This window comes from Notechis scutatus, chromosome 15, assembly GCF_049901735.1.
Source record: "Notechis scutatus isolate UNSWTSFEM ecotype Mainland chromosome 15, rNotScu1.2, whole genome shotgun sequence".
NCBI lineage: Eukaryota > Metazoa > Chordata > Lepidosauria > Squamata > Elapidae > Notechis > Notechis scutatus.
The window spans coordinates 3,687,691-3,702,705 of record NC_142023.1 but is presented as its reverse complement, the minus strand read 5'-3'; the positions used below and the strand labels follow the sequence as shown (position 1 = coordinate 3,702,705).

The window sequence follows — 15,015 nt, the reverse complement described above, 5'->3', positions numbered from 1 at the left end:
GTGCGTTTTAAGAGAAATGGGAAGTCACGTTTCTACTTTCTTATTAGAACGTTTGGGGAAGGGAGGCGAGAGGAAAAAACCACGTCGTTTTTGCACTTCCTGCTGCCCTCACATCGGAGGTGGGCTTGAGACGACAGTTCGTGCAACGCCGGAAGGAAATGGCACGGGTAGTCCTCGACTTAACGACCGTAAGGGACACCCCCTCCCCCCCGTTAGGGCGGTCAGTAAGCAAGGTGCCCGTGGGATCGCCGTGCAGCCGTTCCTGGATGTCTTCGCTTCTCGGCCTTTGGGGCTAAGATCAAGTGTAGTTCCTGGAGGTCTGGTCCGAACGCCAGCGAGCCCAAAGGGCCGCCGTCACGCAACCGCGACAGGGATAGGTTCGTGGGCCCCGTCGTTTGGAACGGTTCGCTGGATGAACGGTCCTAATTCGAGGAGTCCCTTCCTCCCTACCCCAGGAGGGGAGAACCTCTTCCCCTCCCCTTCCCACTTTCCCCTCCGCCCTCTTTCAAAAAGGCTCGGAGATCCGAAGGGTACCGTCCAGTTTAATACGGCTACGAGACCAAAATAAAAAGTAAATGCAGCAGCCAGTTGGGGCGGATGGCCGGTGGGGACCCCCAACCCGGCCTGTGACACCCCACCACCCCATCCCCTCGGTTGGGGGGGTCTCTGTCCCAGTTGGGGCTGTTCTCATTTCTCACTCCTGGCATGGAGGCTCTGTGGGTTTCCTTTTTTTCTTATCCGGGTTCATTCCAGGTATCTTTTTTTAAAAAAATAAAGCCCCCCGTAGTTATGCCGTAGTTTCCACACACACACACACACACACACCTCAACCCCCTTCTTCCGCTCTACTTGCTGAGCAGCTCCTGCCTGGCCAGGTGAGTCACTATTTCTGGCAGGTCTTCACGGATCACTACCTCCTCCGACATCTGCGCGCTCTCCTCCGGCGCCTGGGTAGCGCTCTTGGCGTGTGGGGCGCCCTTGCTGTTACTCTCGGTTCTCCAGGACAATATAGACTGCGGAGGGAGCAAGGGGTTTAAGGTGGGGGTGCTGTTTCCCTGAGGACTAGCAGCCCCGTTTTCTATGATGCCCCGTGTTTCACGAGGAACAGAATTCTATTTCATGAAGACCAGAAATCCTGCTCCATGAGGACTAGAATCCTGTTTCATTAAGACTAAAAACTCTTTCATGAGGACTAGAATCCTGTTTCATGAGGACTAGAATCCTGTTTCATAAAGACTAAAAACTAATGAGGACTAGAATCCTGTTTCATGAGGACTAAAAACTATTTCATGAAGACTAAAAACTCTTGTTTCATGAGGATTAGAACCCTATTTCATGAAGACTGAAAACTTTCATGAGGACTAGAATCCTGTTTCATGAAGACTAAAACTTTCATGAGGATTAGAACCCTGTTTCATGAAGACTGAAAACTTTCATGAGGACTAGAATCCTGTTTCATGAAGACTAAAAACTTTCATGAGGACTAGAATCCTGTTTCACGAGGACTAGAATCCTGTTTCATTAAGACTAAAAACTCTTTCATGAGGACTAGAATCCTGTTTCACGAGGACTAGAATCCTGTTTCATTAAGACTAAAAACTCTTTCATGAGGACTAGAATCCTGTTTCATGAGGACTAGAATCCTGTTTCATAGACTAAAAACTTTCATGAAGACTAAAAACTCTTGTTTCATGAGGACTAGAACCCTGTTTCACGAAGACTGAAAACTTTCATGAGGACTAGAATCCTGTTTCATGAAGACTGAAAACTCTTGTTTCATGAGGACTAGAAAACCCTCTTGTTCCAACGAGGGACCCAAAGCGACGGAAGGAAGCTACAGGACGGGAAGCCTCCCCTCCCCTTTCGCTACGAAGCCAGGCTCCCTTCTCTTCTCTCCCCCGCCCCCAGACCCATCCTCCCCAGCCCCACCCACCTCCTTGGCGCTGCCATATGGGCGGAGGGTGATCAGCTGCTGCGAGGACGAGACGGAGTCCAGGGAGGGCAGGCTGTGCACCGGCTTGGGCAGCTTGAAGATGTTGCAGTGGGACGTGGTGCGCGAGGCCTTCGTGTGCCATTCGCTGGAGAGGCTGCGGAGGGAAGCACCGGCTGAGCCTTGGGCGTGTGTGTGTGTGTGTGAGAGAGAGAGAGAGAGAGAAAAAGGAGGAGGAGGGAGGGGGAGGAAGAGAGAGAGGGTGGGAGATGGAGGGAGGGAGACGGAGACGGGGGAGAGGGAGAGAAGAGGGAGGAGAAGAAGAAGAGGAAGAAGAAGGGGAGGGGAGGGAGATGGGGAGACAGAAAAGAGGAAGAAGAAAAAGGAAGGGGGAGGGAGAGAGAGAGGGAGGGAGTAAGACAGAGACGGGGGGAGAGAGAGAGAGAGAAAAGAGGAAGAAGAAGGGAGGGAGAGAGAGCAAGGGAACAGGAAGACAGAGACGGGGGAGGAAGAGAGAGAGGGAGGGAGATGGAGGGAGGGAGACGGAGATGGGGAGAGAGAGAAGAGGGAGAAGAAGAAGAGGAAGAAGAAGGGAGGGGGGAGGGAGGGAGACGGAGAGAGAAGAAGAGGAAGAAGGGAGGGGAGGGAGGGAGATGGGGAGACAGAGAAGAAGAGGAAGAAGAAAAAGGGAGCGGGAGGGAGAGAGGGAGGGAGGGAGGAAGACAGAGACGGGGGGGAGAGAGAGAGAGAGAAGAAGAGGAAGAAGAAGGGAGGGAGAGAGAGCAAGGAACGAGGAAGACAGAGACGGGGGAGGAAGAGAGAGAGGGAGGGAGATGGAGGGAGGGAGACGGAGATGGGGGAGAGAGAGAAAAGGGAGAAGAAGAAGAGGAAGAAGAAGGGAGGGGGAGGGAGGGAGACGGAGAGAGAAGAAGAGGAAGAAGAAGGGAGGGGGGAGGGAGGGAGACGGAGAGAGAAGAAGAGGAAGAAGGGAGGGGAGGGAGGGAGATGGGGAGACAGAGAAGAAGAGGAAGAAGAAAAAGGGAGCGGGAGGGAGAGAGGGAGGGAGGGAGGGAGGAAGACAGAGACGGGAGAGAGAGAGAGAGAGAAGAAGTGGAAGAAGGAGGGCTGGGGAGAGAGGAAGAGGAAGAAAGGAGGGGGAGGGAGGAAGAGGGAGGGAGGGAGACGGGGAGACAGAAGAAGAGGAAGAAGAAAAGGGAGGGGAGGGAGAGAGAGAGGGAGGGAGTAAGATGGAGACGGGGGAGAGAGAGAGAGAGAAGAAGAGGAAGAAGGGAGGGGGAGGGAGGGAGACGGAGAGACAGAAGAAGAGGAAGAAGAAAAAGGGGGGGAGAGAGGGAGGGAGTAAGACGGAGATGGGGGAGAGAGAGAGAGAGAGAGAAGAAGAGGAAGAAGGAGGGAGGGAGAGAGCAAGGGAGCGAGGAAGACAGAGACAGGGAAAAGAGAAGAAGGGAGGGGAGGGAGAGAGGGAGAAGGAGACAGGGGGGAGAGAGAGAGAGACAGCAGGATCCAGCCTGCTCCCTCCCCACCTTCCTTTTGTTTGGATTGCACGTCTCTGTTTCCCCAAACCTGTTTTCAAGGGCTGCGTGTGCTTTTCTCTCCCCTGCGGCTGACGGAAAATTACAACGACTTGCAACAAGTTCATTTAGTGACCATTAAAAGTTACAATGGCCCTGAAAAAGAGGGACTTGGGACCCATTTTTTTTTTAACATCCCAATTTAGACTGGCTTGGCCACCGGCTCATGTTTACGACCGTCGCAGCATCCGGGGACTTCCGCGATGCCCTTCTCACCAGGAAAATCGACGGGGGGAGCCAGATTCGCTTCACACAACCTGGTTACTACCCTTAACAACTGCGGCGACTCCCTCGACAATGGTGGCCAGGAAGGTCGCCAAAACAAGGTGGAAACTCCCTCCACAAAGCTTCCCGCCTTCAGAACACAAAACGTTGGCCTCGATCGCGGTCGTAAGGCGAGGACGACCTGTCGTCCAGGCACCCGAGTCCCCGTTTGCCCCGCAGTGCAAGCGAACGCTTCACGGTTGCGTTCTGTGGCTCCCCACAAACTCCCAGCCTGGAGCCCCCCACCAGGGAAGGTGCCACGCGGTTCTCCTCGCCCCTCGTCCCAAGATGGCGGTGCCCAACGCTGGGCTCCCGCCTCTCCCCTGCCCACATCGGCTCCCTCCCCCTGCCTCGGGCTCGCACCTTCTGGACAGGTTGGTGACTTTGACCACCTTGCTCTCGATTGCGACGGGGTGGAGGCCTTGTTGAGAGTCCAGGCGGGCGACGCTCCTCTGCACAAAACGAAGGATGCTGTGCAAGGCGCTTTTACGCCGCAGCTGGAACACCACGTCAAACTCGCCGTCTTCCTCCTCCGCCAGCGGCCGTTCCTGAGCGGAGAGGGGAGAAAAGGATGGTTTATTTCACGTGTGGTCGGTGGAGATTCTCTGTCCTCCAGGTTGTGGTTGTTCCAAAGTGGCAACTTTGTTTTTTTCTTTGAAGAGGTTTCGCTTCTCATCCAAGAAGCTTCTTCTGCTTTGATGGTAGGGAACGGAAGGATTGATACCCCTGGCAGACAGCTGATCATTTGCATCTTTTTAGAGAGACGTTGAGGCCACCTGGAGGTTTATCTGTGTTCTCGGGGTCCCCTGAGTAGTGCAAATGGTTCTTGTAGTCTGCATTTTTTTTCCGGAAACCCGTTCCTACTCCCATACCAGTCAAAGGATGTTCATTGCAAATTATATAGCTAAAAGTCTGTAGCGATTCTCCGTCATCCAGGTCAGTTGCAGACTGCAGGAACCAGGAGCACAGGGGACACTGAGACAAATCAATCTCCAAGCAGCCTCAGTGACTTTCTAAAAAGGATGCAACTGTCTGCAAGGAGGACAAATCCTTCCCAGTCCCCACCATCCAGTCAGAGCTGAAGAAGATTCTTGGAGGAGAAGCGAAGCGCCTTCAAAAGAAAAGAAAAAAAACCCAAGGAAGTTCAGTTTCCTCCTGGAAACAAAATAAAAGCGTCCTGGGGGCCATTTCACGTACAGTGTGTTAGGGATAACATTGTTTACCCTAACTGGTTTGGGTAAAAATAATAAATAAGTTATCATGGTTTGTTGGTTAAAGTGTGTGTAACTTTAACTACAAGAATGTAATTAAGGGTGTGGTTGTAAAAGCACCATAAAAGAAGCAAGTCAATTGCAGCTCTCTCTCTCTGGCTTAATGATCCCTAATTACTGGATGGATTGATGACTGCGTTTTTCCTTACTGGAACGGAGGAGAGAAAGGAGTGTTGATTTCTCAACGGTGAGAAGAGATAATACGGACCGATTTATTGTAAGTGAACTGACATTGGCTATTCAACACGGACTTTGCAAATTGAGTATCCCCGACTGGACTGACTGAAATGATACATGACTAATGGACCGTTTATTTTGACTATGCTATAATTCCTAATGGAATAAACTATATTTTTGATAGCACAAGCGTATCTGTTTTTTACTGCGTGTTAACTAAAATACAAACTTATCTCACACATTTACCTGTCTGCCTATCTGACTACGCTACACATTCTGTTTAGTTTGTTTTCCTTAACACTCGTTGGGGAATTCAGGCTTAACACAGTGCATCATACGTGGGCTAGCCACCTGGGACCCAGGTGGGTCTACAGGTAAACGCTCACCGTCAGCACTTCCTTGAGGCCCTGAGCGGTGTACTTGAGCAGCCTCTCGGCATTGAGCCTGCGCTGCTGTTCGCTATGCAGCAACTTCATCTGGTCGTGCTCCTTGGCTAGCTTTTGGCTCAGTTCTTCTTTCAGGATGCTCAGCTCTTCTCTGCGGGAGAGAGGGAAGGAAGAGAAGGAGAAGGAGGGAAGGAAGGAAGAGAAGGAGAAGGAGGGAAGGAAGGAAGGAAGGAAGGAAGAGAAGGAGAAGGAGGGAAGGAAGGTAGGAAGGAAGGAAAAGGGAGAGAAGGAGGAGGAGGGAAGGAAGGAAAAGGGAGAGAAGGAGGAGGAGAGGAAGGAAGGAAAAGGAAGAGAAGGAGGAGGAGGGAAGGAAGGAAAAGGAAGAGAAGGAGGAGGAGGGAAGGAAGGAAAAGGAAGAAAAGGAGAAGGAGGGAAGGAAGGAAAAGGAAGAGAAAAGAGAGAGAAAGGGGTGGAAATGGAGGGAGGGTAAAAGAGAGACAAGGGAGGGAAGAAGAGGGAAGAGAGGAAAGGAGGAAAAGGAAGAGGGAGAAAGAAAAAGAGAAGGAGAAGGAAGGAAGGAAAAGAGGAAAGAAGGAAGGAGGGAAGGAAAAGGAAGAGAGGGATGGAAAGAGGGATGAAAAAGAAAGATGGAGGGAGGGAAGGAAGAGAAAGAAAAAAACGGAGAGAAGAAGGAAGAAAGGAAGGAAAAGAGAAAGAAAGAGAAACAGAAAGAGGAGGGAGGGAAGGAAGGGAAAAAGAAAAAGGAAGAAAATAAAGTTGTTTTTCTTCTTCCCTCCCCATCTTCCTTTCCTACTTCCATCCTCCTCTCAGATGGCAGACGGGCCAACCCAGAAGCCAGTCCATCCTTCCGACTGAAGGCAGAAAGAGCCCTGTGTCTGCCCTTACATGAAATAATCCCAATTTACGACCAGGGAGCCCCGGTCGTTGGGAGGGATCCTGCCACTCTGGTCCTTCTCTGGAGCGAGCGGGGGAGATTTACCGGAGAAGCAAGTTCTGCTGGAAGAGGCTCCCGTTGGACTTCTTCACCTTGGCCAGGAGGCTCTGCATTTTCAGGTGCTCCTCCAGCTGGGCTTCCAGCTCTTTGCATTTCTCCGTCAGCATCCAGATGATCTGCAGAAATAATTTTAAGATATATTTATATTTATATTTAAAGGAATATTTGGGGGGAGTTTTCCAAAGAAGTGGCCGACGTCGGCAGCCTCGGAAGAATAAACGCCCACGATTTGCTCAGGGGCTACCTCCTCCGCCTTGTAGGACATCCTCACATTATGACCGCAATGGAGCCTGCCCGCCCCACGGCCGTAAAGTCATCACGGTCCTAAAACGGGTATGAAACGGGTGTGATTTAGAGCTCCGTTTGTAGCTTCGAACGCTGGTAAGCGGCCAGTCGTAAAGTGAGGACTGCCTTTCATACAACGGTGGGCCCGTTTGTAGCTTCGAACCGTCGTTGAGCAATCGGGCGTACACCGAGGATGGCCTTTCATACAACGGTGGGTCCTTTAGTAGCTGCGTCGTAAGCCAAGGACTACAACTCCACTCTGAAGGTGGTGTTTAATTTCGTTGTACAAGGTGCAGTGACAATAAAGTAAACTAAACTAAACGATAGGTCTGTTTGTAGCTTCGAACCGTCGTTAAGCAACCGGTCATAAACCGAGGACTATAACGATAGGTCCATTTGTAGCTTTGAACCGTCGTTAAGTGAGTGGTCATAAGCCAATGCTGGAGAGTCAAAACTGGGCCAAGGAATGGGGCTGCCTGGCCTAGTGGATGCAGCTGTCAACCCCGGTGTGTGTGTGTGTGTGAGAGAGAGAGAGAGAGAGAGACAGACAGACAGACAGACAAAGAGAGAGAGAGAAAGAGAGAGAGAGAGAGAGAGAGAGACAGAGAGAGAAAGAAAGAGAGGGAGAGAGACAGGACAGAGACAGACAGACAAAGAGAGAGACAGAAAGAAAAACAGAGAGAGAAAGAAAGACAGGGAGAGAGACAGGACAGACAGACAGAGACAGAGAGAGAAAGAAAGAGAGAGAGACAATAGAGAGAGAGAGAGAGAAAGAGAGAGAGAGACAGGACAGAGACAAGAGAAACAGACAGAGAAAGAGAGAGAGAGAGAGAGAAAACAGAGAGAGAGAGAGAAGAGAGAGAGAGACAGGACAGAGACAGACAGACAGAGAAAGAGAGAGAGAGAGAGAGAGTCAGAGAGAAAGAAAGAGAGAGAGAGACTATAGACAGAGAGAGACAGAGACAGAGAGAAACAGAGACAGAGACAGACAGAGAGACAGATAAAGAGACAGAGAAAGAGAGAAGGAGAGAAAGAGAGAGAAAGAGAGAGAGAAGAGAGAGAGAAAGACACACACACACACACAGAGAAAGAGAGACAGAGAGAGAGCGAGAGAGACAGAGAGAGAAAGAAAGAGAGAGAGACTATAGACAGAGAGAGACAGACAGAGAGAAACAGAGACAGAGACAGACAGAGAGACAGACAGAGAGACAGATAAAGAGACAGAGAAAGAGAGAAGAAGAGAAAGAGAGAGAAAGAGAGAGAGAAAGAGAGAGAGAAAGACACACACACACACACAGAGAAAGAGAGACAGAGAGAGAGCGAGAGAGACAGAGAGAGAAAGAAAGAGAGAGACTATAGACAGAGAGAGACAGAGACAGAGAGAAACAGAGACAGAGACAGACAGAGAGACAGACAGAGAGACAGAGAAAGAGAGAAGGAGAGAAAGAGAGAGAAAGAGAGAGAGAAAGAGAGAGAGAAAGAGAGAGAGAGAAAGAGAGAGAGACAACAGACAGAGAGACAGAGAGAAACAGAGACAGAGACAGACAGAGAGACAGAGACAGAGAGAGAAAGAAAGAGAGAGAGAGAGAGAGAGACCTGCCTTCTGGTGGCTGAGGCTGTTGGTGACCATTTTCTTCTCGGTCTGCTCGAGCAGCTGGAGCTGCTTGATGGCGTCGGCGTGGGCCTCCTTCAGGTGGTCGTTCTCCTGGATCAGCTGCAGGCTCTGCTCCGTCACCTTGGTCAGCTGCAGGCTGATGGCCACATTCTCCCGGATGGTGCGTTTCGTGGTCTCCGCCATCTGGTTGTTGGCCACTTTGCGGAATTCGGCCGCTACGGCATTCACCCGGTGCAGCATGTCCTTCTTCATTCTGGAGGCCGGGGAGAGAGGCTATTAATCAATAACCCCAACATGGGAAACATTATCCGATACACTTTCCTCCTCCTATTTGCCCCACAGCAACAACCTGGCGAGGTGGGGCTGGATTGAGAAAGAGGGACCGGCCCAAAGTCAGCCAGCTGGTTTTCACAGCTACAGGAAGACTAGAACTCATCATCTCCTAGTGATCAGCCCAACGTCACCCAGGCGACTTTCATAGCTAAGGTGGGACTTGAACTCACGGTCACCTGGTGATTGTCTCAGTCACCCAGTTGGTTTTCATGGCTGAGGCTGGACTAGAATTCATGTCACCTAGTGATTGCCATAAAGTCACCCATCTGACTTCCATGGCCAAGGTGGGACTAGAACTCACTATCTCCTTAGTGATCAGCCCAAAGTCACCCAGGGGGCTTTCATAGCTAAGGTGGGACTAGAACTCATCATCTCAAAAAGCCACCCAGCTGGCCTTCATGGCCAAAGCAGGACTAGAATTCAGTCTCCCAGTTTCCCGTCTGGTGCCTTAACCACTAAACCAAACTAGGGTAATCGAACTCACAAAGAAGCCACAAATTCAGCAGGCAAATATAGATAGATAGATAGATAGATAGATAGATAGATAGATAGATAGATAGATAGATAGATAGATAGATAGATAGAGAGAGAGAGAGAGATAGATAGAGATAGATAGATAGATAGATAGACAGACAGACAGACAGACAGAAAATGATAGGTAGATAGATAGGTAGGTAGATAGATAGATAGAGATAGATAGATAGAGATAGATAGATAGATAGAGATAGAGATAGATAGAGATAGAGAGACAAACAGACAGACAGACAGACAGACAGACAGAGCAGGCAGGCAGATAGAGAGATAGAGATAGATAGATAGATAGATAGATAGATAGATAGGGATAGATAGATAGATAGATAGATAGATAGATAGATGATAGATAGATAGATAGATAGATAGATATAGATAGATAGATGATAGATAGATAGATAGATAGATAGATAGATAGATAGATAGATAGATAGATAGATAGATAGATATTTACTGACCTCTCTTTATCTATCACTGCCTTCCGTTCGAGGTTATAGATGATTTCTTTGTGTTGTTCCTCTTCCTTCCTCAACTGATTTTCCCGCTCGGCAAATTTCGCCAAAATCTCGTCTTTCTGCAGCCGAAATTCCTCCAAGGCGGCCAACTTCCCACCTGCGCAAGAGGGAAAAAAAATCATAAATAATTACTCCACCATTTTATCTTAAGTTTATCCTGATAAACTGACATTCTCCCTCAGAAGTTTGATGAGGGCGCTTCGTTTTATACAGGTGGTCCTCGACTTATGACCATAATTGAGTTCCAAAGTTATGTGAAGCATTGGTTAACATGAACTTTGCCATGTTTTACAACCTTTCCAGCTGTTAAGTGGCTCACTGCCCTTGATAAATTAGTTACCCCGTCGTTAAGTGAATTTGGCTTCCCCATTTGCTGGTCATAAGGTCGCAAAAGGGGTATCATGTGACCCCGGGACGCTACGACCATCATAACTATAAACCAGTTGCTCAGCGTCTGAATTTTGATCATGATCAGCAACGGCCATAAGTCTGAAAAACGGTCATGTTGCTTTTTTCAGGGCTGTTTTTTTCTTTGTACGGTCACTAAATGAACTGTTGTAAGTCAAGGACTAATTGTATTTTTCTTCAATGCAAATTATTATGATGATTATTATGAGCCATGGTGGCGCAGTGGTTAGAATGCAGCATTGCAGGCTAATTCTGCCCACTGCCAGCAGTTCGATCCTGACCGGCTCAAGGTTGACTCAGCCTTCCGTCCTTCCAAGGTGGGTAAAGTGAGGACCCAGATTGTTGGGGGCTGGAAGCTGACTCTGTAACTGCTTAGAGAGGGCTGTGGAGCACTGTGAAATGATACATAAGTGCTATTGCTATCTATCTATCCACCCATCCATCTATCCTCTTACATACATCTATCTATCAGTCTCTGTCTATCTGTCTATCCTTACATCTATCATCTATCTATCCTCTTACATCTACCTACCTACCTATCTACCCTCTTACATCTATCTATCACCTATCATCTATCTATCCTCTTATGTATATCTATCTATCCATGGTATTTATCTATCCTCTTACATCTATCTATGTATCTGTCTGTCTGTCTGTCTATATCTATCTATCTTTCTATCCATCTGCCTATCTTACATCTGCCATCTATCTATCTATCTATCTGTCTGTCTGTCTCTATCTATCTATCCATCCATCCATCCATCATCTATCCTCTTACATCTATCCATCCACCTATCTATCTATCTATCTATCTATCTATCTATCTATCTATCTATCTATCTATCTATCTATCTATCTATCTATCTATCTATCTACCTACCTACCTACCTACCTATCCATCCATCCATCCATCCATCTATCTATACCTACCTAACCTACTTTCCTATCTCTATCTATCTGTCTGTCTGCTATGGTTGCGCAGTGATTAGAATGCAGTATTGCAGCCTAACTCTGCCCATTGCCAGCAGCTCGATCCTGACCAGCTTACGGTTGACTCAGCCTTCTGTCCTTCCGAGGTCCGTCAAACGAGGACCCCAGATTGTTGACGACTGTAAACCGCTCAGAGAGAGCTGTGAAGCGGTATGTCAGTCTAAGGGGCCACTGCTGCTGCTGCTATTATTATTGTTGTTAGTGTTACTATCATTAAAGAATTGCCCGCCAATCTGGCTTACTCAGCAGCATGTTCTCCGAGGTCAGCTGATCTTTGGTTTCTTGGAATTCATGCCTCAGTTGGACCAGCTGGGTTTCGAACGCGTCCTTCTCCAAGTCTTTGGCCTGCTGGAGGTTCTGAAACTGAAGGCTCAGCTCCGCGATCTCATCCACCCGTTGGTTGAGTGTCTTCTTCAGGAAGGCCACAATCTCCTTGTTGTCGGTCAACATTTTCTCGTATTCGTTCCGGAAAAGTTCTTCGCTTACCTGTAACTGGTCCCATTTCTGCTGGTACCTAGCAAGATGTCAACGCCCCGCCCCCCCGCCGGTCCCGGGGCGGGGCCCCCAAATCAATCAGTCTCGACTTATGACCACAATGGACACCCCCCAAAAATATTTCCGTTGCTAAGCGAGGCAGGGCCAGTTGGGACTTTGCGTGTCCGAAGGTTGAAAAAAAGGGATCACACTTGACACACACACACACCCCCGGGACATTGGGAAGCCATCATAAATATGAGTCAGTGGCCGAGCGGCCAAATTTTGATCACCTGACTAGGAGGAATCTGTAGCGGTCATAAGCACAGATAGTTCTCAACTTACAAGAGTTCATTTAGTGACCGTTTGGCATTGCAACGGCACTAGAAAGAGCGACTTAGGAACATTTTTCACACTTATGACCGTTGCAACATTCTGTTGTGGTTAGCCTGCAGCAGTACAGACGGCTGAGGAGAGCGAGGACTCAGATGAGGAGTCTGGACCATTAGGGAGTGGACTGCTGCCTTCAGAGATTGTGGGGGCTGGCAGCAGCGATGAGGAGGTTCCCGAGGAGCCTGTGCCAAGTGCGCATGCGCGCAGGATTGCTCGGAGGAAAGAGCAGCTACAACAGCACGGGCGATTCGGGAGTAAGGCTGCAGGATAATGGCCCCTCCTTCAAGAAGATAAAAGCCAGCTGTGTAACGAACATACTTTGCAGAAGGCAAAGACGTTTTGAAACTCCAGCCTCATGGACATTCTAGTATCCTGAGTTTCTATTTGAAGATTCTTATTTTGAAAATTATTTCTTGTCTGTTATCTTTTGGCAAGTCTCGCACAATTTGGGGTTAGGGTTAGGGTTTAATTATTTTGTAAAACCATTACAAGGTTTCTGTTCCTTTTGAGTTGTGTTGGATTTGTTGGAAAAGGGAGTGGGTCAGAACACATTCCCCCCCCCATGGTCACATGATCAAAATTTGGGCACTTGGCAACCGACTCGTATTTACGACAGTTTGCAGTGTCCCGGGATCACGCGGATTCCCGTTTTGCAACCTTCTAACCAGCAAAGGCCATGGGAGAAATACTAAGATTCATTTAACAGCCATGTTGCTAGTGGAAAAAACCACGGAAATTCACTTAACAACCGCAACGAGAATAAATCCTTTGAAGTTTTTAGAAGTTTGGCTCGAGAATCATGATTTAATTAGGGCAATTGCTGGAATCCTGACACTGAGGACTCCCTGTTTTAAAACACCAGAAGTCCTTCCAGAGGTGTGGATCTCTACTCCCGCAATCCCCGCAGCCCTTGCCGGCGTTGTGGAGAATTCTGGGAGTCAAGAGTGTTGTGGAATTGCAACTTGAAAAGAAACCCTGAGTAGGTGCGATTCCTTCAAGCAGCTTAAAATCTGTGATTTTGCACCAAGGGCTTTGGGGCAACCGGTAGAATTCTTGAACGGGTACCAAACTCGGGAATTTCAACCCACCAGGGAACAAATCCTCAGCCAGAAAACTGAAGGGGAGGAAAAAGGAACCCCCAAAATGCAGTGGGGTGTCTATGCCAAATGTTTGCCAAGCTCTCATTTGGACATCCGTCTGTCCAAAACGGGATCCGGTAGGGTTTCTTGGCTGAGAAGGTGGGGTGTGGGGTGGGGTTGGACTACAAGACCTCCAAGATCCCTTTTCCAACTCGGTTATTCTGTTCTAGTCATTTATCTGGCCCAGGATGGGATGACAAGCTAGAAAAAATCCCGATATTTTTTTTTTATTCGCTTGTGATTTTACCCAATTCTGTTTTTCGGCAGCGACTTGGAAAAAAGAGAGACTTGGGAGCAGAAGCAAAGCCCAGCCTGCTCCAGATCCAAAATTTTAAAAAAGGGAAAAAAAAATATGTCAAGGTTCCCTGCCTGCCAAGCCTGCCTCACCATCACCCACCCACCCCGACTCACCGGGCCAGGCGTCCCTCCAAATCTCGGATCTGGATGAGATAAAATTCTCGGCTGTGTTCTGGCACGATATTCTCATCCACCTCTGGCTCTTTGGGGGTCTCTTTTTTGCGCCCCCTTTTTTTGGGTGCCATGGCAGACCTTCAGGCCCTTCAGGAAAGGGAGGAGGGGGAAAAAAAGGAACTGGAACAGGGGCTCTTTAAAAGCCAGAATGCCTGCCCGGTTGCTAGGCGAAGGAGATGTACATAGCAACGCAGCCGCGGAATCTAAGAAGAGAGCCAGGCATCCATTCAAGAACCGACTCTTTGTCTCCAGCAGGGAAGGATTCTACTCCTAGCCCATCCTTTCAGGTGCCTTCCACAAGGTCTGGACTACAGATCCCCTCCTTCCCAGCCAGAGGGGGCCCTGTAACATTGGGGGGGGCCTTGGAGAGAAGGAAGGGGAGGGAGGGAGGGAGGGAAGGTTGGGAAAAGGGAAGGAAGGAGTAAAGAATGAAAAAAAGGAAAGGAAGTAGAAACGAAAGGAAGGAAGGAAGGAATGAGAGGAGAGGAAAAACAAGGAAGGAAGAGTTGGAGAAAAGGAAGGAGTAAAGAATGAAAAAAGGAAGAAAGGAGAAAGGAAAGGAAAATGAGAAAAGGAAGGGAAGGGATGGGATGGGAAAGGAAAGGAAAGGAACAACGGAAGGAAGGGTTGGAGAAAAGGAAGAAAGGAAAAAGGGAGAGAGGGTGGGAGGAGAGGAGGGAGGGAGGAGAGGAGGAGGGAGGGTTGGAAAAAGTGAAGGAGGGTGTAAAGAATGAAAAAATGGAAGGAAGTGGAAATGAAAGGAAGGAAGAGAGGAAAACAGGGAAGGAAGGGTTGGAGAAAAGGAAGGAGTAAATAATGAAAAAAGGAAGAACGGAGAAATGAAAGGAAAATGAGAAAAGGAAGGGAAGGAAAGAAAGGGAAGGGATGGGATGGGAAAGGAAAGGAAAGCAAAAAGCGGAAGGAAGGAAGGGTTGGTGAAAAGGAAGGAAGAAAAGAAAAAAGAGGAAGGAAAATGAGGAAAGGGAGGGTGGGGAGGGAAGGAGAAGGAAGGAAGGAAGGGAAGGAGATGAGATTGAAGGAAGGGAAGGAAGGAAGGAAGGAAGGAAGGAAGGAAGGAAGGGAAGGAAGGAAGGAAGGAAGGAAGGAAGGAGATGAGATTGAAAGCAAAGGAAGGAATGAAGGGTTGAGGAAGGAAGGGAAGGAAGGAAGGAAGGAAGGAAGGAAGGAAGGAAGGAGAAGGAGGAAGGAAGGAAGGAAGGAAGGAA

At 48.7% G+C, this 15,015-nt stretch overlaps 2 protein-coding genes across 3 annotated transcripts in view; one reads left to right on the top strand and one right to left on the bottom strand.

Annotated features, from left to right (window-relative positions):
* Positions 1–15,015, top strand: part of TRUB2 (TruB pseudouridine synthase family member 2) — a 316,494-nt gene that overhangs the window by 173,152 nt on the left and 128,327 nt on the right. The window lies entirely within an intron of this gene.
* On the bottom strand, positions 522–14,641 carry CFAP157 (cilia and flagella associated protein 157). 2 transcript variants are annotated; one of them, XM_087944078.1, is made up of 9 exons: positions 13,730–14,641; positions 11,555–11,826; positions 9,858–10,011; positions 8,521–8,788; positions 6,621–6,751; positions 5,621–5,771; positions 4,150–4,334; positions 1,934–2,087; positions 522–1,013 (listed from the first exon to the last, which is right to left on the bottom strand). In XM_087944078.1, the coding sequence occupies exons 1-9, from the start codon at positions 13,858–13,860 to the stop codon at positions 846–848; spliced, it is 1,614 nt and encodes a 537-aa protein (XP_087800204.1). In that variant the 5' UTR covers positions 13,861–14,641; the 3' UTR covers positions 522–845. The 2 variants fall into 2 exon arrangements, with proteins under 2 accessions (XP_087800204.1, XP_087800205.1); XM_087944079.1 differs by having other exon boundaries at positions 11,555–11,804; positions 13,730–13,816.

Excerpts from the sequence above, each read along its gene's own strand:
- CFAP157 (XM_087944078.1), bottom strand. The coding sequence starts at position 13,860 with ATGGCACCCAAAAAAAGGGGGCGCAAAAAAGAGACCCCCAAAGAGCCA. Across the intron at positions 5,772-6,620 it reads CAGCAGAACTTGCTTCTCCG|AGAAGAGCTGAGCATCCTGA; the intron begins GTAAATCTCCCC and ends TCTCTCCCGCAG. Across the intron at positions 1,014-1,933 it reads CATATGGCAGCGCCAAGGAG|TCTATATTGTCCTGGAGAAC; the intron begins GTGGGTGGGGCT and ends CTCCCTCCGCAG.